Consider the following 22,415-nt stretch of genomic DNA (forward strand, 5'->3'; position numbering starts at 1 on the left):
CTTTCCATAATCTAAGCCCTACATACAATCGATTGTGATGCCAAATTTTTGATAAAAAAAACCGATGATGATTTCTTGTTGAGAGATATGTGTTTCTCTATCCGCCGAAGCCATTTCAGACTGGAATTTCCTAAAGTCACAGGGACCGCCATGCATTTGCCTGCCATTTTGAGATCTCTGCGTGCTTGGAACAGTTCTACGCGTGGTGAATGGTGTTGAGTGTACATTTATGCCATTAACTCCCACATCAGAACTAGCATGACGTTCAATTTGTGTCAGAGATGCGATACTTCACTGTGATATTGTCCAACATGCCTTAAAGGGCATAAACCATTGTTTGTCCCTTATTCTGTTGATGGCCTTAACACGAAAGTTTCCATACCAAACATTCTAATATAGATTGGATGCATCTTGGGTGGCTGTGGGGGGCATGACTTTGGGTGGGTCGCTTATCTCGTTTTGTCCAGAATTCTTCTGTAACATGTTCACATTTATCGGCTGTGTTCAATTTCACGTTCGTGACCATGCTCTTCAAAAATGAACGATAATTAATATGTACGAAGTAATTAAAAAATCATCAGAGTAACAGCCAAAATAGTAGTACAAAATTCAATAAAATTGGTGGAAATTTAACACAAGTACTAAAAACAACAAAAACCCATGAATAACGAAATAAAACCCTCAATTTACGAGAAACTTACGCGCTGAATTTGAATGCATGTTAGGAAAATCAAGAAAACGTCTAGCCGCACCACTGTAGATTGGAGTCTGCAAAATGCAATGATACGCTACAAGTATGTCTTGGAAAGCGTGTCTACTCGAATAAACTTTTCACTCTGTAATGAATTTTCTAGGTCAATGCGAGTTAGAGCACAAGCTTCAAAAGCTAAACATTTATGTTTCTGTTAGCGTGACAACATAATCTCATAAATGACAAATCTGCTTTACAGTTTTTCATAGGGGATTCAGAAGAATTTATGGCTTGTCCGGGACAATTATTACACACCTGCTTAACGACGACAATTTCGCCAATGGAATGAAGAAAGTAAGGCACGGTCAATTCTAAGCACATCAGGCGCACAAGCGTTAAGTTCCAAATACACTTTTCTCAGTCCCAATGTTCTAGTCCGTTCTGCTTTTGTTCGAGTGAAGTTCAGATGACCACACTTGTAGCTTACCGTCACTTTTGCACTTGTCAACTTGATTTGTTTAAATAGTAACGCAGTCTTGAATTGATGTAACAATATGAAGAGCGGAATTCGAGGCTGCCATAGTTAGACAGTGTTGGTGCGTTTCGTTAAACAGTTCCGAAAAGGCATACAATAAGTAGCTGTTTAAAACTGCAGATGAATGTCGGATTGCCAATATGGTTATGTCGGATAGAATAGACGTACGTGCTGTTTCATGGGTATTGGGGGGATGCCGATTGATGGAAGAATGCCGTTCAAGCATTGAAAATAGGAAAACACTGATTTGTTTACGTATAAGCGTCGCGAGTGTGACGCTTTTTACAGATACATATCTCGACTCTGTGATATATGTGCACACTTTTACTAGCCAAATTTCATTGAGGAGTGCACTCCGCATCCGGTACCTTGTGCGCTTGAATTTATCTAAAATAGCAGGGAAGTTTTCGTTCACCAATTAGATGAATCTTCATTCAATAGCTTTGTTTTACACCACAGTTTCTTGTGACGACGACCTTAGCCCGAAACTAGCATTGTCAATGGGCGCAGACACTTTCAAATGCGTTGTCAGCTATGAACATCAATAATGCAGACGCGACTATGTAATTTATTGTGCTATTTGTACCTTTTCACTGTATTTCAATCTCTCATTCTTCAAAACACAGACACAATTATTGCATATTTCAGTGTAACACAATAGAACAATTTGCCGCAGGTATTCGTATTCCGAGTTTGGCTGTTGTTTACTTAACTGCAAGTGGAGACTGCGGTTACGCTCTCTTTGGAAGGTGATTGTTTCTCCTGCTTTATATGAATCCTGAATGTCCCCACTCGTTTGGCTAATGATAACAAGAGTTGGTATATCCCACAGACCGTCGGATGACATGGTAAAAGCGTAAAATTAACGTGTTCAGTTAGAAATTTGACCAACCCGTTTTTAAGCTGCTTTGCACTTGAACGTGGAAAACAAACAAACCTAGAATTTAGCAGATGCTACATTCCTATAAATGTCTATAGTTTGAAAATCAAACGCTCGTTCCATGGTATCGATGTGATTGGCTGTGTAATTCATAGACAAATTCATAACCACAATATTGGACACTAGTTATTACGCTCGGCCAAGTGAAGTCGAATTCGGTATGTTAACGGGATTCGCTTATGTACAAATCGACATCACTGAATTGCCGCACCGAACCAAGTTAAATATAAAGCCGAATGATTAGTTAAATGCAAGTGATTACAGTACATGTGGGTGATTCAGGACATTTAGGATTTCAAAAGCACCTGCCCAGATGCAACACAGTTTTGTGACGTTTCACTAGGATCCGTAACAGGATGTTTATTCAATTCAAAAATGCACAATCACCTATTCCGTTACCTGTTCTGATACGCACAGTCCTGCACTGAGTGACTGTAACCGTGTACATGATAGCAAATACTACAAAGTGCATGATTATCAAGATATGGGTGCGGAATCATCAGCCGTTTTAACCACCTTTGTCTCAGAAGCAAACTGAATTTTCGTGATGATCAACAAATGATGTTACCACATGGATATTCACGCTGCTCATGCGGCGTCTGGTAAATGTTGTGCACAATTAATTCACCTGAAACAAGACACGACTTCACACCGATTTTATTATTGCGTCGGATAACGGCATGTAGCGGACAGTAATGCTGCATCCATTAACTGTGTTAACAATACTCAAGTAGTCCACTCTCGTGGTTCCCCCGAATTCGTTCATAATAAATGCCTGCAAATATATAGAGCATGCCATTTCACTCAACTTGATAAAAAACTGACCTTCTTGGAATTTGCTAGTTACTTAATCAGTTAAATGGAAATAACAAACAAGTTAGCCCGTCTAACGTCAACACCACAAAATTTTCCATACGAAAATGCAATAGTCTTTATCAGCACATTCGGATTCACCCGTGGACACATCAGCAGAATATTGCCGAAAAAGCACCAGACAGAACATACTTACCAGCTATTTTGTGGACATGGGATGACGTGGTGGGTAGGTGTGAGGAAGTGAAAATGATTAGGCAAACCGCCGATTCACCAATAAAATAAAATATAAAAATAAAATAAAAATAACTATTTGCAGCAGTCAGGTACTCTCCTTTTTATAGGCAGGACCCGTCGGTCAGAGGGGTGTTCTCCGTATAGTATATTCGTATAGTATGTTCGTGGATTCGTAGTGGATGGGTCGTACACATTCAAAGGATGCAAGACTTTGTTTTCCACAGCGTGGCCAAAACTGCCTAAAACGTGTGGATATTTCACATGGATTTGCGCATACATTGTGATAATTAGACGCTTACGTATGATATCTCAATTTGTGGCTTTTGCCTCTTGTATTTCTACATAACTATGCTTGCCAAATTTTCCTTCCAAACCTGCTAGATAGAAAACGGTCAGCACTTACTCTTGTTCCACGCAAACCGGGTTGCATCTTACCTGTTTTCTGACATTCATTTACTTGTTGGTTTTAAATACAAACGATGCATAACTCAGGGGATTTTACGCAAAACGAATATATAACAAGTTCAAATAGTTTGCTACGAGGCTGCCTCTGTTACCCTGATTCCGGTTGGTTCCCCTCAACTTCAAATGCGACTGCTAATTATGAGGATTTTGTTCTGAACTTTTCTGTGCCTGTTTGACTTGGCGAACATTGCCCCTAGAACAGAATCTCCGTTGTCTTCACTGCCCAAACGAAAATATGATATAGATGGAATCAAGGAAGATGTGACGAATCTCGTTGTCATTCAGCATGCATTTCACATATCAAGCGTTCCGTCTTCTTTCAGCTCCGCAACATAGATTCCAGTAACGGAGCAACGCGGAAAAGTTGAGATTGCACGGAAGGGCTTACCACGCCTATGGTTTACAACATCCATCGAAAGAAGTGACGCTCGTTCTGTTGCAGTTTGCAAAACCACTCTGAAGTGATTGCACAAGACAATCGAATACAAAGATGTGTTCCTGACAATGCTGTCGCTAGCTGAACGGAGGACTTATCCGTCTTCATGAGGTTTGAGCAAATTAGGTCACACTATCAATAATATTGCATCGTCGGGACTTCATGAGTTTAACAGACCCAATTAACTTCAAGGCGGTACACAATGATCACATGCACATGAAATTTGGTAATATTGCGAAGCATGCTTTCAAAGTGCATCTATGCACAAACAAGGATCAATCGGCGCGTTCAGAAATAGCATCGAAAACAAGCCTGATTCAAATTATGCATGATTGATAAAAGTTGTTCTTGTTGTAGGTTTAAAAATTCATCCGCTCCACGGTTAGTGTTCAGTTGGCGGAAGTAACCTTGGATTGAAATTTACCTGCTGTTTGACATGCTCCCACTTGAATAATTTTATTGGAGAAAACACGGTACGCTTTGAATGGAACAATATTAAATCTAACTACAGTTTGATTTTGAAGTGCTATTATTTCGTTACAAACATGGTCTAGGCTATGATCCTCAGGAGGCTTCACAAACATGATTTTGGGAACCAAGACAATTACGACAACCAAACAAAGTAGACGTACATGCTGGTTTGTAAAGATGAATTAGTGTGCGTTGGAACATTTTTGATTATTCGAAAAGTTTGAAAAAAAATGAGAGGTAGTGCCGAAATTTGTGTAGCCTAGGTCGTAAAATTTTGCTTGACTAGTATAAAACCTGACGTGTACGCTGTAGAATCTGTTGAACGGGCAGAGTTCGTCTCACAGACTACTTTTACGGAAAATCCCGTGAATGAATCACCTGCGAATGTACAAAGACGCAGGTGTTAGGGCTGGGAAAAACAATGTTCTGAATAACACGAACGTGCCTATGAAAACGTTACACAAATTGATGCATACTTCTCAAAACGTTTGGAGAAAGTCCCTTCAATATCTAACCAGGGTCACTCTATCAGTTCCTTGTTTATACGGTAATATGCTACCGGGACTCGTTTTCAGCGTATTGTAGCTACATGGCTTCAACAGTTGCATGTGATTTTCTACAAGATAGGTGTTCGGGCAATACATTTTCACCAATGCTTGTTGTAATAACGTGGCACAAAACTAACGTGTTTTTAGGTGTTCGTTCACTTGAATGACATGAAATAAAGCAACACAGAACAGGGCAAAGGAGGAATGAGTTGACCAGAACACGATTGTTGGACATATGCTGCGATGCTCGACTCAAAAGTATAAAGATAGAAACTCGTACGGTCGTACAAAGTTTGCATCCCGACTATGCACACTTCTCGGAACAGGCCATCTCGCGTCTGGAAACAAAGGCTCACTAATTTTAGAGTAACACTCAAAGCAAAATTATGAGCCACTGCCGCGTCAACCGATCAACGACAAATTTAACGCATCCGCAGTTGTGTATCCACCCCGTACAAAACAGAAGCTCTCGATGAAGTGCAACCAAGATCATCTGCATTCTAGGGTGAGAACGTGTACGGTTATGGTATTGATCAGATCTGATGCACACACGTTGCTTTGCTTGGACGATGCTTTCCGTCTGAACAGTTTATTGAGTGCCACAGCACTACTTCAAATAGGCGTGATGCACCAACGATATTGTTTTTTCCGCCCACACTAATTATTTATCTCAACCAGAAATTCAATTTGTTTTTCTAATCGTAAGCGGTAATTCCGCATCGCGTGTGTCTGGTTTACTCAGCTTTAGGAACAACATTGAATTGCAGATTTTATGAGGTATACTGGTTTTTCATTGAGTTAATCAGAACAATAAAACGTACGCCTTGCTGCACATTTTTGGGCTTTAATATTTTTAACAACAACTTCAGGGGTTAGCACGTGGAGAGTCAGCATAAGTAGCTCGATCAAAATGTCCACATTCTGTTGCATTTTGAGCCAAACGACCACGAAATCGCGTTCAATAAGTAACAATTTCGATGGTAGAACAAAATATGGCATCAAAGTAGAATTACCAGCTGTTTTTTATTGGAGAGTTTTAAGTGAAAAAGACGAAAATTTGGACGCTGTTTGAAAACCCACATTTCCCCACATGTTACTAACGATATAACAATTTTAATGCATTTTAAACCATTCTGGTTTCTCCTTCCTAACTGTGCGATTAGAGCGTTGATTGCTGGATGGTCATCAATAGTTCCAGTAGCAGGTTTCCCGGATTTCGCGGGAATATTATTGTCTGACAATATTTCCCACGCTTCAGTTTGGCCAACGTAATATTTGTACAAGTTCTAGTCTTTAGTGCATATGGTGTGATGGCCGCATATTTTGAAGATACGTGTCCCAAAGAAAACAGTCTTCGCCCAAATAAACTAGACATTCAAATCATAACAGGAGGCGGTAAGATGCACAGAAATGAACGAGAAATTCAGAATATTATTCCCTACGTCGTTGAGCTGACAACATAGAGACAGATTACGTGCCAAAATCAAGCTTTTTTTAAATTTCCAAATGTAATCTTTCTTGTTCCATTTTGTTTTTCCTCAACCATATAGACTTACAGTTCATAAATAAATGAACCATAAAATTTGATCCAATAGCACCTGCCAAGCAGGCTTATCAGTTGCGCCTGTCCATGAGCTTTGTTATTACACCTACCAAAGTTCATGTCCAGTCACATTTACGCAGCCAAGTTCTAAACCCGCAAAATAATCTCCTTCTTATTTCCCAAACGTCCATTAGTCTGGAGTGGTGCTTAAAATTTTCCCGTTTTTGGGATGTGTTTGACGATGCGTTCTTGTATTGAAAAAATCCATATAAACGCCCAATTCGTTTCTGCGCACATGTAACTGATGGGAAAGCCTGCAGGTGAATGCACGAATGTACGAAATTACACTTTTAGGTGTCTGCAAAAATGCAAGCATCTTCCAAACGATATGATGCTTTGTGCTAAAGTGATCTCTGCCATCCAGTCTGTCTTGAATGATCCAGTTAGTTGATTTCATACACAAAGACGCAAAGTTGAGTTACCAACGGATTCTTCGAACGAACACTAGCAATCAGTCACAGTGCACACGTTTCCACGGCTGATGTGAGTCAAGTGTTGCATGTTCACTGGTCCATTTCATTGACTGTACTCCCGATATCAGCCGACCAGCTTTTGCTAGACACGTTTGTACCAAAAGGAGGCGGTAAGATGTACAGAATCAAACGTTTAGAAACAGCAACTAAATAAACATGACTGATGGAAAACGTACTGCCTGGTTTTGCACAATACGCAGACAAAATATAAAGTTGAATCATGATTTTTGAGAAACAATCTCATTTGAAAATCAATTTGGTTTTCACGAGAAACTGAACTGAATCTCTCGTTTATGATATTCTACAACTGAATGTGCTCTACACAGGCCGCCTCATGTTTCAGTTTGCACGATATTCGAGATATTGCAGTATATTTTCATGAAGGAGACTACTCACCCATTATCTGACCGGTTTCGCCCTTCTTGAGACTTGTCAGGTATGTGCAGTCCCCGAGCTTCCTCAACATTATGTTCTACTTGAACTCAAATTGGACTCTTTCCGAGATGTACACCCGTTTGCTAATTAATTTGGTCTTCACCCACCTGATTAGCACCATGAAGAGCGAAACCATTGGTGGGTGGTCGGAGTTTTCAGCAACTTTGTGGGTAGTTTCTCTTTGGAAACATGATTCTTAAGACATGACTTTATTCCCTGTCACGGCGTGTATCAGCAAATGCTTTTAGTTATTGAAAAAGCGAGATTGGCGACTGCCATCTGTCAAAACATGCTTAGACCTAATCTTGTATTTCAAGGCTCTTGTGGATGTTTTGCAGACACATCCAAATACTTTGTGCAGAACCAACAGGGAGACGATTGAGCTCCATGGTTTGGTATTAAACCTGGTGAAGTGAAGAATGCAGAACGAATGTTTTTGAATTATGACACATATCATGTCTTAGAAAGTAGCTACCAACACCTTAGTCTGTTCACAGAAGTTAAGTACTAGTTCGCCTTTTATTTTCACTGTGGCGCATTACCGCGTGCAGCTGTCTCCAAATTGTTCTATTTGAGAGACAAATTTTCAGACAGCCTGGGTCTTCATTTGGCTTAATTTAAACGCCACAGGGAACATAATAAAGCATCAAATCTCAAGCACCTCATATAAACTACAACTGACAGCAGGGGGCTATAAATGGCAGGTAGCAGAGCGCAGCATGTACATTTTATGGTGTCAGAAATTGTTAACACCTAGTCAAACAAGACCTCCACAGATTTTTGCTGCGATAGACATTACTCGTTAATTGAAGAATCGTTGATACAATATAGTATATCACGCCTCAATAATAGGAAACGTACCATCTGTTCGACAATTGTTAACTAGATTATACGGAGTTGAAATTTTGACCAAAAATAAAAGTTATATCCGAAGATGTACAGCAAGCGTTAGAAATCACGAATAACACTGCAAATATCGCATGCTTTGATTGTATTTGTTCGTGCGCAACTGGTAATATCATCGAACAAAAACTGTACATACGTTCTGAATTTTTGTAATGTACAATCAAACGAACAGCGTTATAAGCGTTGATTAAACATTCACAATGGCGCATTTTAATTTGCACGGCCTGTGTTTTCTTCGTATGCATCGAAAGTACACCAGTTTCCTTGGAATTCTGTGAAAGCTACAGACTATTTCATGTCTGCCCTTCGGCTTCTTCACGGATTCTTTGGGGTATGGGCAATTCGAGGGAACAATATATGCATAATTATACATCTATGTAGTTAGAGAAACATTATTGTGAGTTTGGAGACTCTAAATGTCTGCAGGAATATGAGGGCGTAAAATTGCATCCTCATGTGGTTTGGAACTCAGCGGGTAAGTAAGCTCAGTAGTTGGTATCCGCTTTTCATTGCGTCTAGGAGTCCAGACGATATGCAGTTCAAAGTGCTTCTTTGGCAGGTAAGTATCTCTGACCGGTTGTCCTAATGTGCGCCAGGAAACAATCAAAACGCTAGTTTCCCAATGTTTTCTTTGATTCGATAGCGAACTTTTGGTAATGTTTCCCAGAAATCCAATGTAAAACTTGTTTTAAACTGGTGTGTTTGTGGTCGAACGCGGGTACACGCGGTGTGACAAGGTCTGTGTATCTCGTTTGATTACAGGAACATTTTCGATATGTTATCTGTACCGTCCATTGCTAGAAGTGAGAACATCAAATTCAAGAAATTCAGCTGGACTTCAGGTGAGTCTTCTGTCGAAACTAAGTTGATATACAAATGATTGTATTTGCGCAAACTAACCTCCTTGTAGTCCACTTCCCGCTTGAGCGCAACAATAGAAACAACGTAAAATTAGGCAATTGCAACATCAACACGGACTACCTTTATGCGCGTGCGCACTATCTTTAGTTTTGCATTTAACTGATTACTCCAGGTTCTTCTACAAAGAATGCCGTCGTGCGTTTAATGGAATATCGGATGCATTGCAACAAGAGTGGTACGGTTACATCAAGGCAATTGAACGTACTTATTGCTTTTTTCAATTATGAAGCGTTATAATTAATTGATAATGCAGCACCAGATAATAAATCGGACTGTATCGTTTGGATAAAGCGGGCAACGTTAATTGCCTAAGTGAAACTGAAACATTTGAGAATCGGCAAATAGGTGCAAAGTGCATGTGCCAAATGTAACAGTTTATTTTTACGGCGGATGCGGAAGTATAAATGGTTGCCTCTCACCGCACACAAACGTGATAATAACGCGCACGTTCTGTTGCTTATTTTGTGCTTGTAGTTGCGCACAAGATATTCTCAACTTACTCACAAACAAGTACGCGGTTTCTCTTCAACAAAGCATATGATACGCTCAGTCAATTGAGCTAGAATATAACCGATATGGCGAAACACTCCCTTTGCTCTAAAACCCACAAGATTGTGCGTGCGGTACCGGAAACAAAATTGAAGGCGATAAGCAAAATAGTGTTACCGATATACATCTTTTAAGCACTCATACACTCTCAAACTTCACATTTCCGGCTACTGTCCTTTGCATGCTTTCATTTTACTTGGGACATACCGGCAGTTTGGCATTCTATCACTGAATTGGTGCAAATAAAAACATGCAACAGAGGAAGAGTTTAACAACATACTATACTAAAGCTGTATTACACCCTTTGTCATGTGTCGTTGTTCAGAATAACAAATGCGATCTAGTGATGTCAGTAAAACTGTACCAAATGGAATTTGCCCCCTTGACAAACCAGTTGACAGTGCTTGGAATGAACCATTATAAAGTACCTGGGAGATAGCGACTACCCAAGCCTGTCGTTAAATCAGTGAACAAGTGTCGGCAATCAATAAATGATTTGCGAAATCTGAAGGAATGCACAGAGCTTTTTTGTAGCCTAAACGTTGTGCACGCTATGTTTATGAAGGCCAAACACACGCAACTCATTCGAGAGTATTGTACTAATTCTAGGTTTCCTAGGCTGAGCGTACCGTAAAGTTGGGTCAATTTTCAACTAGTACCTTTAGTCTACTTCTTAATTGTTGCCAATTATAACACTCTCCAATTATGCGCAACGCTATGGGACATGCACTAAAACCAATATGTAAATTATGTGGCATGCCGATTTCGAACCACCGTTCTCGCACCAAACCAACACCTAAACTTACGTTTGGATTGACACTGTGTTACTTTGTTATTTTGGGTAGATAAAGCAGTGTATGGTGTAAGCACTTCGTGTTTTAGATGACTGCATTTCAAAGTTTTAGGTGAAACTCAGCTATAACGCAGTTAAAATGACTGAGCGCCATGTGGATTAAAAATAGAGAAAGTTCCGACATTTTGGATGCTGTGGGTATCCTTGAAAATGTCGCTTGAGGCAACCGAAATCTCGGATTCCAATACGTCAATCTACTACGCTGTATTTTGACTTTAATTTTTGTCAGGCACATTCTGAGCCCTAAATGTGCCATTTTGTTCTGCTTCGCCATAACTTGTACTTGGTTAAAAGGAACGCGTGAGAGATTATTCTGGCTAGAAAGATTCAGACTGGCAAAATTATGTCCAAAATGAACATACGTGCTGGTTTTGTAAAAATATTTTCAGAAAAGCGAAGGTGAGCACACCGTTAGGGCGAGTATATGTATAAGAATATAGTCAGTTCAAATTTATCCGACATTCGTTTCACGAAATAAGCAATATTATTCATACGAACCCCAGACCTATTTCTGCTCTGGGTGCAAACCTCGTCCAGACATTTTCTGTCGTTTTTAATAGGCACATAGGACGTTTTCTCACACAGTTGTGCTGAGTAAAAAATATTTGATTTCGAACGCCTCAAGATTCACACTGCGGACGTACGTGCTTTTATGTGCAATAAACAGAGTAACGAGAACGAGGTCAGTCATAACTAGCATCTTAGGATGCAGTTGTTGCCCTCCGTGACTCCTTCCATACTTTATAATGCGATTAGTTATAACTCTAACCAACCTGGCGTGAGGCCCTCTCCCACTTGTTTGATTCAAATAAACAAGCAAACAAATGGGCATGAGCACGAATATCGTAAACAATCACATTTTATAGCAGTCGTAACATTTGCTGTAGAAAGCTTCTTGTGAGGACGTCAATGATGAAACTGTAAGGACAATAAATCATGGTTCACACTGCGGACGTACGTGCTTTTATGTGCAATAAACAGAGTAACGAGAACGAGGTCAGTCATAACTAGCATCTTAGGATGCAGTAATTTGAGTGCTTATACCCCTCAGGCTGAGTTGGCGTGTTCTACAGGCTTTCAAATACTAGGTTACACGTCTGAAATATCTACGTGTGGGCCTTAATGATTTGTTGCGAACATGCTCCGAAACATCACTATCACGTTTGCGATGTCAGAACAACAAGACTACAATATAAGCGCTTGCGGAGCTACCACTTGCTTGGATATAGGATGCGACAAACCTCAAGTATTATTTGTTTGGAACAGTCAACAACCTTGAGGATATTCTCATCCGATTTCTTATAATTTTGGTATAAAACAGTGCACATTTGATTCAAGCACTTCCCAATGGTTGCGAGAAACATCGTCTTCTTTTCATCGCCTGCTCGCTGGGTGGTACACGCATATAATTTACTCCAAGCAATGGTCAGTAGTGCGATAGCCTCGTAAGTCCACCTAAACTCAAAAATGCTGATTACGACAACTCAGAGTTCGGTGCTACACGTTTGTATGTGGACACATCTTCTGGTTACTGTATGTATGGACTGTTACAAATGAGCATTCTGCATGACTCTATTATGCACCAGACATGCCCGATTCACCCGTTTGTATTGAGCTCCGCTAAGATCAAAACTAACCTGGTGTTAGTTGCTCTTTCACTGGTGTGTGTAGAATTGGGAGAACAAATGTACAAGCTGACATAAGATCAACATATTTGGTTGGCTGAAACTGGAAACAGGAGTTTCACCTAGAGGCTGTGAAGCTTATTGATGTAGATTTTCTCTGAATAGTTTTGAACGCTAAGCAGATCTGGTAAAAGGAATTGCAAATTTGCTTTATATAGACCTAAGTGTCCTACTGCGACAGGCATTTTATTTTAAATTTGTTAATTTGCCGTTGTGACTGGTTACGCTTTTTGTAGAAAAAGAACCTGTCACCTAGTTTGGTTTTCTCAAGGAATTACAAACACCATATTTTGATCACTCATTATCATTTACCCAACAGTCCTTTGGTAGCTAATTTACGTGCAGCGCTTTTCTTGGAATCTGGCAAGCCAGAGTTTTCTCTTGATGGATAATATGAAATCGCGGACATGGGATGACTTAAGAGTCGGCGAAGCACGTTTCCGCTGCGTATTATTATTNAGTCAACAACCTTGCGGATATTCACATACGATTTCTTATCATTTTGGTATAAATCAGTGCACATATGATTCAAGCGTTTCTCAATGGTTGCGAGAAAGATCCTCTTCTTTTCATCGCCTGCTGGCTGGGTGGTACACGCGTATAATTTAATCCAAGCAATGGTCGATAGTGCCTCGTAAGTCCATCTAGCCTCAAAGATGCTAATTACGACAACTCAGAGTTCGGTGCTATACTTTCGAATGTGGACACATCTTCTGGTTACTGTTAAAAATGTGCATTCTGTGTGACTCTAGTATGCACCAGACATGTCCGATTCACCCGTTTGTATTGAGCTCCGCTAAGATCAAAACTAACCTGGTGTTAGTTGCTCTTTCACTTGTGTGTGTAGAATTGGGAGAACAAATGCGCAAGCTGACATAACATCAACATATTTGGTTGGCTGAAACTGGAGACAAAAGTTTCACCCGGAGGCCGTGAAGCTTATCGATGTAGATTTTCTCTGAATAGTTTTGAACGCTAAGCAGATCTGGTAAAAGGAATTGCAAATTTGTTTTAAATAGACCCAAGTGACCAATTGCGACAGGCGTTTCACTTTAAAATCGTTAATTTGCCATTGAGGTTGAGAAGAACGCATTTGCTTTTGACAACACTTGTACCTGTCACCTAGTTCGGTTTTCTCAAGGAATTACAAAAACTATATTTTGAACACTCATTATCCTTTACCCAACAGTCCTTCCGTAGCTAATTTACGTGCAGTGCTTTTCTTGGAATCTGGCAAGCCGGAGTTTTATCTTGATGGATAATATGGAGTCAGTGTGTCAAGCTTTTGAAATCGCGGACATCGGATGACGTAAGAATCAGTGAAGCACGTTTCCGCTGCGTATTATTATTTTTAGAATGCAAAAGATGCGACAATTTGCACTCTATGCCATACGCGGATGTTAGATACACACCGTTCTGGGTAAGTCGCTTATAAACCACTTATCTGTTGCGTTTAGTAACCAGATCCAAACAGTGTTGCCCTGATTAGCATGGTAATGTATGCATATACGATTATATAAATCCATTCGTACGAAGCAAACAGCGTGAATCTGTGCGTAAATCATTTGTTTATTTCGGGGAACTTCGGGTCGGTAATACCAAATCTAAACCTATGCGGTAAATACAGTGGCAGCTTAGACAAGCCGGACGTTTATTGTTGCTAATCCCACGGTATGGTAGCACTATGGCACACAGTAAATTGCTTTTCGTTCATTTCCACTGTTTTGTTTAAACTCACGTGCTGGATGTGTTGGACATGTGATGTCATAAGTAAACAAGGCCGTACCTTTATAAACCATTGCGCTCGTCAAATGTTTGATAATGCACTATGCATATTTCCAAAAACACTTTTATTTGAGAGGGTGGTTTATAAAAAGCACGCTAATTTTCCTAATATGGTACAGCTTTTGGCCTTTGGTAAATACACTATATGCATACAAATAGCTGGTCATATTTTTTCTAATAGCGCTGCTCGGACAGTGACGGTAACCCACAAGATAACAAGTATAAATCTAACACTGAAAATCTAACACTGAAATCTAACACTAACTAGACCACCGCTTGTGTTGCTATCGTCCAGAATTTGAATGGATGTAGTATGATGCATCATGTGTTTACAACGTTATACGATGGCAGATATATGCACCTCCAAATTGTTTGCCTGTATAACGGTCAAAAAGGAGAAATTCCCAATGTATGTTTTGAGGAAAGGAGGCGTTTCTAGTAACACACTGTGCCCAGTTTGCATAGCCCTGACGTACGCAACCAACGCCGGAACATTAACAAGAAGTACACGTAACCATACTAACAGTACAAGGACCCAAAGTGCGTCTGATATTAGACGCAAAAAATCCTACAGTGTTACGTCAGCTCAAGCTCTTGCAACCAATGCGATTAAAACCTTTCCTGATTAATTGCCACCACTCATTTTCGTGACATTCATGCTAGATTTGAACTTACACCCCGCTTGACAGGTTTGCACTTGGTTGTTGTAAGTAGAAACAGTGCAATGTTTTAGCACAGGTCATCAGATAAAAGATGGCCAGGTTTCGATGACCCAATTTGCCACGCGTTATCGTTATTTACCATCGTTTTTTTCACCGAATGACTTTTGTCCGTTTAGTGAATGAAAGTCACGAACTATGCAATCGATCTTTTGCTTGTATACACAAATACTACAGTAAGCAGCTTTGTGCCACCTAAAATAAAGAACATACAGTTTGGTCTTATATTTATTCATAATGGAAGGCGCTCAGCAAGGGTTTTTCATTATCAGTGAATTTCATTTTGCATTTTCCTATCAGAATAAATATACATGACTTGTTAGAAAATTCGTTAGAGATGTTTGATATATGTGGGATCTGGGAGCTGCATCTCAGAATCAGGCTGATTTGTGCCACTTGCAGACATCAAAAAAAGAAGAGATCCAAGGTTTTTTTGTTTCAAGTACACCGATGTGTCCAAAAAGTTAGTGAGAACAGTGATTGCTGTTATCCTCACGCAAGCGTAATCCATGTTCATCGTGTGACGCCTCAGATTGCGTTCTCTCGGCTTTATATTGGTGGCCCGAGGAATAATTTCCGGCAAACGTGTGCTGATAAAAATTTCTCCTTCCAGGGCAACCAGCATCTTCACATTTATAAAACCACCTATACTGCGTTTCTCACAACACGCCCTTCGACAGACCATTTACGCATCACCAAAAGCATTTTAGTGCTGCTACCGCGCTTCGTGACTTCAGAAATCCAAAATCCTTGCCCTACTCTATGTTATATGGGTTGGTTCTGCGCCCATCTCCTTGTGGATGGAACCCAGATATACAAAATTCCACGTGGACTAATCTCCTTCCAAGCCTATTAGTAAGAACGTCACAAAAATGACGCGGACCGCGAAGATTAGTGGGATAAGACTTTCAAAAATTAAAAACTAAGAAATGTGTTTCGCATCCATAAAGATGCATAAGGCAAGCTTAAAAGATGCAGCATGATTGCATCAAAAAAAACAGTGTGTATTTTACCTTGAAAACTGAAGACTGACTAACCGGGGAGACTCAAAAATGTGCACCTGTGTTTACATCCTGTTTATACCGAATCATTGCCCTGCATTTACAGTTTCTAATCAACTAACACACGGGCCAATGGAAGAAAGAAACTGCATCAGTCCAGTAATGAGGGTTATCCGATTTTTGCTGTTTATGGCTAGATTTCCATGTCTACGAACAAATGCGTGAACTTAGCTTCGTCGCAAATGCTTGCTCAGCTATGATCACTATATAAAATATCGTCCTTTTAGGATCCCAAACGCTCTGCTAGCCGCATTTCCATGATTATGATTGCGTAGCGATTTCTTATTGCAATTTAGTACATCTTTAAGGTAGATTACTAGTTTTATATGTGAAATAACAGTCCATCAATAAATTTTATCGCGCAAACTTTTTTTGAGAAATTGTACGTCAATTAGCTACTAACATAACGCTAACCTTGCTTTATTAATTCCGCAGCTTTGTGCGATATAAAGAAGGTAAATAACTTGATATGCAAAACGCTCAGAAAATTAAGCACACAACATTGTACAGTTGAAAAACACGTAGAACCGGGAAACGCCAACACATCAGGGGGTCAAATCCGTAGAGGTTACAACACACGCTGAAATGAAGCATATTAAAAAATAGCTATTGACATGCTCAAGTGGAAATCGCGAAATCACACAGCTAGAGACCACAATTTAATGCAAGCCATGCATTAAGACATATATTCTTATCAGAAAAATACAAATACGTGGGTGCAAAGTGCTCGCATTCAGCGCATGTCGTCTTTAAATTGTAGATGATAATATGATAGTTACAGCGCACAAAAGGTTGGGTGATTTGCAATGAAGACGAATGAAATTTCCGAGCATAACGGCGTGAATAAAGGAGGCAAATTATGCTGTCTACTAAATGCATGCCAGCATCGACAAACTCAACCACCATGCTCCATAACCAGACAAAATGCAAATTTAGCTTCGAAAGGCAAAATAACAACAACTGTGAGAACACAGTCCGATTGAAATATGCAAATGCGAGGCTAAAGATGTCACACAGAACTTCATTAAATGTGAACATTTATGATCTAATAACTCAGAATGGTAAACTGTCACACTATAATGGGCGGTGGCAAATCCCCTAAACTGGAATACACAGGTTACCAGAAAGATCTTGACATTTCAAAAAACGCTGCTACATGCATAGGACAATCTGGAATGTCAATAAATTATGAACGAAAAGGGCACCTAGAAAAATCCAGCAAACTTGAAGTGGGCAAAATTATAGCGCCACCTAAAAAAGTGAAACTGTCTACATAGGAATAAAAAAATAAAAATAAGAGCAACGGCAGCCATATTAGCAACGGTTACAGTAATAGCCATAGTAATATAAATGGCAACGGATGTGTGGAATGCATGAATGTCTCCTTTCCACAATCTAAGCCCTACATGCAATCGATTGTGATGTCAAATTTTGATAAAAAGCCGATGATGAATTCTTATTGACGGATGTGTCTTTCTCTAACCGCCAAGGCTATTTCAGACTGGGATTTCTTAAGGTCACAGTGACTGACATGCATTTGCCTGCCATTTTGATATCTCTGCGTGTCTGGAACAGATTTATGCGTGATGCATGTTGTTGAGTGTACATTTTTGCCATTGACTCTCACATCACAACTAGCATGACGGTTATTTTACGCCAGATATGCGATACTTCACTGTGATATTGCCTAACATGCTTCGAAGAACATAGACCAGTGTTTATTCTTTATTCTCTTGTTGGCCTTAACGCGAGAGTTTCCATGCCAAACATTCATGTGTGACTGTATGGAGGCACGACTTCAAGTGGGTCGCTTATCTCGTTCTGTCCAGAATTCTCCTGTAATACGTTCACATTTATCGTCTACGTTCAATTTCACGTTTGTGACCATGCTCTTCACAAATGAATGATAATTAATATGTCCGAAGTAATAAAAGAATCAAAAGAGTAACAGCAATATAAGTAGTACATGATTTAATAAGGTTAGTAGTAATTATAACACAAGCACTAACAACAACAAAAAACAGATGATTAACGAAATAAAAAACCCTAAATTTGCGAGGAACGTACGCGCTGAATTTGATTGCATATTATGAAACCCAACAGAACATAGAAGCGCACCACAGTAGAGTGGAGCCCGCAAAATACAATGATACGCTACAAGTTTGTCGTAGCAAGCGTGCTACTCAAATACACTTTTCCTTCTGCAATGAACTTTCTAGGTTATTGCGAGTTTGAGGACAAACTTTAAAGGCTAAACATTTATGTTTCTGGTAGCATGACAGAATGAGCTCATAAATGACAATTCAGCTTTACAGTTCTTCATAGTCGATTCAGAAGAATTTATGGCTTGTCCGGGACAATTATTACGCACCTGCTTAACGATGAAATTTAACCAATGGAATCACGAAAGTGAGGCACAGTCAATTCTTAGCACATTAGGCGCTCAAGCGTTGTTTCCAGTGTACTTTTCCAAGCCATTACGTTTTATTCTGTTCTGCTTTTGCTCGAGTGAAATTCAGAAGATCACGCTTGTAGCTTACCGTCACTTTTGCACTTTTCGACTTGATTGGTTTAAATAGTAACGCAATCTTGTATTGATTTAACAATATGAAGAGCGTACTTCGTGGCTGCCATAGTTTGACAGTGTTGGTACGTTCCGCCAAACAGTTCCTAAAAGCTATAACTTAAGTAGCTGTTTAAAACTGCAGATGAATGTCGGCTTGCTAATATGGTTATGTCAAGCTGTGTTTCACAATATGGCCACTTGATATATCACACAGACGGTCGGATGTTACGACAAACACGTAAAATCAACGTAAAATCAGTTAGAAATTATACCAACCCGTTTTTAAACTGCCTTGCACTTGAACGTGGAAAACAAACAAACCCAGAATTTAGCAGGTGCAACATTACTATAAATGTCCAATAATTCAAAATCCAATGGTAATATAATATTAGACACCAGTAATTTTGCTCGGCCAGGACAAATCGAATTCAGTGTGTAAACGTGATTTGCTTGTGCACAAAACGACATCACTGGAATGCCGCACCGAACCAAGTTAAATGTAAAGCTGAATGATTAATTAACTGCAAGCGATTGCAGTACATGTTGGTAATACACGTCATTTTGGATTTCAAATGCACCTGCCCAGATGCACTGCAGTCTTGTAACGTTTCATTCAAGTCCGTAACAGGATGTTTATTCAATTCAAAAGTGCACAATCGCCAGTTCCATTACCTGTTCTGATACGCGCGGTCTTGTATTAATTGACTGTAGCCGTGTACATGATAGCACATACTATAAAGTGTATGTTTATCAATCCATGGGTGCGGAACCCTCAACCGTTCTGTCCATCTTCGTCTCAGTAGCAAACTGAATGTTGGTGTTGATCAACGNACTTTGCTCACTGAAACACGTCCGTTTGGTCAAAAATAGCTTAAAGCAGCCACCTATGGTTGTAACCTTCCCCAAAGAAGAGCAACTCTGTTTGCACTTGCAAATTGGATAACTCAGGGCATGATGGATGAATCAAGGTGCATTAACAGGAGAATGATGGTCATCCAATTTTGTTTGATGAGGGCGAGGTTTGTCACGTTCATTAGCGCTCATGCTTCCTGAAGTTAAACTCTTGTGATAACACGATAAACACTGTTACTCATCGTCAATCCTGGCCGCACCTGCGCCATAAGCTACTCTAATTTTCTGACTATGAACGCCCGGTCCATTCACCTGTTGGGCATTAGTTTATTTACTGAAACTTCCAAATGATAATTATCATCATATCACGGACAGGGATATAAATTTGAAGACAGAAAACAACTGAAAACAGATATTTGGTTAACCAGTTTAACTTATCTAATACTCATGACGTTAACAGGCTGTATATCTACTGATCCCATATATTTTCCCCGGTTCTGCCTTGCTGATTGTGCTTATAATCTTTATAACCTCACATTTAAACTGTACAATAAAATGTGCCTGGTTGATACTTGCATAAGTTCTGGTCAGGAAACGTTTTGTTCATATTTTGTGATCAGAATTGGGTTTCCGTTCGGTGGGTATGTTCATATAGTAGAAATATGTCTAATAAAGTCGCCACAGCCGTGGGGCTTATTTTTTAAAACACAGATATTCCATTGCAAAACTGCTCAGTGTATACTTACTTGGCCCCAAAGCGGTATCGGACATGCGTTATGGATCACATAGAAGTTGGAATGATCTCAACCTTACCGATCACCTTGGTACCAACTATTGACGACAGTATCTTGCCGTTGTGAATGGATTCTATGATGCAATGGTGGACTGACATTCTTGACTTATTCCAACAAATAAACGGAACTTGACCTCATCTACATCTATCGCTCAGCCTTATTCTAGAAAAATTGGAAATACAACACTAATCTCATTGCATGGGGGACATTAGAACGGTATAGGATATTTCACCTATCACCATAAGTGGTATTTGTGCTCTTACAATGTGATAGGTTGGTGTAACGTATTCCCACCACGCAAGGGAGAACGAGAAGCTCACCTTTATTCAGTATTTCTTCAACTACCATAATTTGACGACAAAAACCAGAATTTACCGGATGGAACAATAACGTTGAAAATCACTTTATAACGTGTCATTAGCATTTTCTGCAGCAGATTTACAAGAAAATGTCATATTATTGCACAGTTCAACCGAAGGACATTGAGTTACGCGATTGATGGGATCAAAAATAAACGCGGTGGTTTCTGTGTGCTTTTAAATGAAGTGCTGTCAACGAAGTAAACTACAGACTCCACAGCCGTCAATTTCCTACATTGAACGACTTCGACCTCTCTACTGAAAAATTGTCAGTTCCACGGAATATGTTGTACTTGCACAGTAAGCACGTCCATTTTGCTGGTATGTTTATAGTTCATATACTTGAGCATTCAAATATTAACGCTTTCCTGTCTAATAAAGAACCCAGAAAAAGCTTTAAAAGGCAATAAATTCTAAGTTACTAAATCATCGAATACCGCACGATCAATAATTTTCTAACCCGAGACATTAAAAAAGCGCACAAACTTGCTCAACTGTATCAGAAGGGTTGAGGAAACGCACTCTAAAACCAATCTTATTACAGCTACTGAATTCCACATCTGTCTATATTCTGTCTTAATCAAAGGTTTACATAAAAACTGCCGAAATTCTGTGTGCTGTTGTACACGTAACATCAGCCAGGTTTTCAGAGGCTGGCGTTAGGGATGGTATTGCTAGTGTTACTGATAACACTGTATTGTCTCTATCATCCTAACATTAACGCTGGGGTGTTTGCTGTGGGTGTGTATTGAGGATAACTAATTGGTGGGTGATAACTTGAGCAGTTAGTGCCATTAAAGGTGTTAAGCCATTCACCCGCTACTACACCGCCGCACATACGATCTTCTGCCCTTATGTTCTATTCACAACCGTACATGGGTAAATGTGNCTATGTGCTTTCAAATGAAATGCTGTCAACGACGTAAACTACAGATTCCACAGCTGTTACTTTCCTACATTTAAAGACTTCGACCCCTCTACTGAAAAATTGTAAGCTCTACGGATTATGTTGTACTTGCACAGTAAGCACGTCCTTTTTGCTGGTATGTATATAGTTCATATACTTGAGAATTCAAATATTACTGCTTTCATGTCTAATAAAGCACCCAGAAAAAGCTTTAAAATGCAATAAATTCTAAGTTACTAAATCACCGAATACTGCACGATCAATAATTTTCTAACCCGAGACATTAAAAAGGCGCCCAAACTTGCTCATCTGCATCAGAAGGGTTGAGGAAGCACACTCTAAAACCAATCTTATTACAGCTCCTGAATCCCACATATATTTGTATTCTGTCTTAATCCTCTCACTAATCAAAGATTTATATAAAATCTGCCGAAATTCTGTGTGCTGTTGTACACGTAATATCAGCCAGGTTTGCAGAGGCCTGCGTTAGGGATGGTATTTCTCATGTTACTGACGACACTGTATTGTCTCTATCCTCCTAACATTAACGCTGGGGTGTTTGCTGTGGATGTGTATTGAAGATACCTAATTGGTGAGTGATAACTTGAACAATTTGTGTCATTAAAGGTGTTAAGCCATTCACCCGTTACTACACCAATGCACGTACGATCTTCTGTCCTTATATCCTATTCACAACCATAAATGGGTTAATGTGCAAAATTTTATAAACTTTCTGAGTTAAATTTCATAGGAATTCGAAAATGATGGCTACTTATCGACAATTTGAGTGTGTTTGTCGCTTATTAGTCAG

At 39.6% G+C, this 22,415-nt stretch overlaps 1 protein-coding gene across 1 annotated transcript in view; it reads left to right on the top strand.

Moving 5' to 3' along the window:
* Nucleotides 1-22,415, top strand: part of T265_04205 (hypothetical protein) — a gene marked incomplete at both ends in the record, with an annotated part of 90,705 nt that overhangs the window by 15,940 nt on the left and 52,350 nt on the right. The window contains one exon of the mRNA XM_009168887.1: nt 9,073-9,112. Coding sequence (XP_009167151.1) covers nt 9,073-9,112 — 40 coding nt within the window. The remainder of the gene's footprint in view (nt 1-9,072; nt 9,113-22,415) is intronic.

The sequence above is a fragment of the Opisthorchis viverrini genome (genome assembly GCF_000715545.1).
Source record: "Opisthorchis viverrini unplaced genomic scaffold opera_v5_66, whole genome shotgun sequence".
In the NCBI taxonomy this organism is placed as follows: Eukaryota; Metazoa; Platyhelminthes; class Trematoda; order Opisthorchiida; family Opisthorchiidae; genus Opisthorchis; species Opisthorchis viverrini.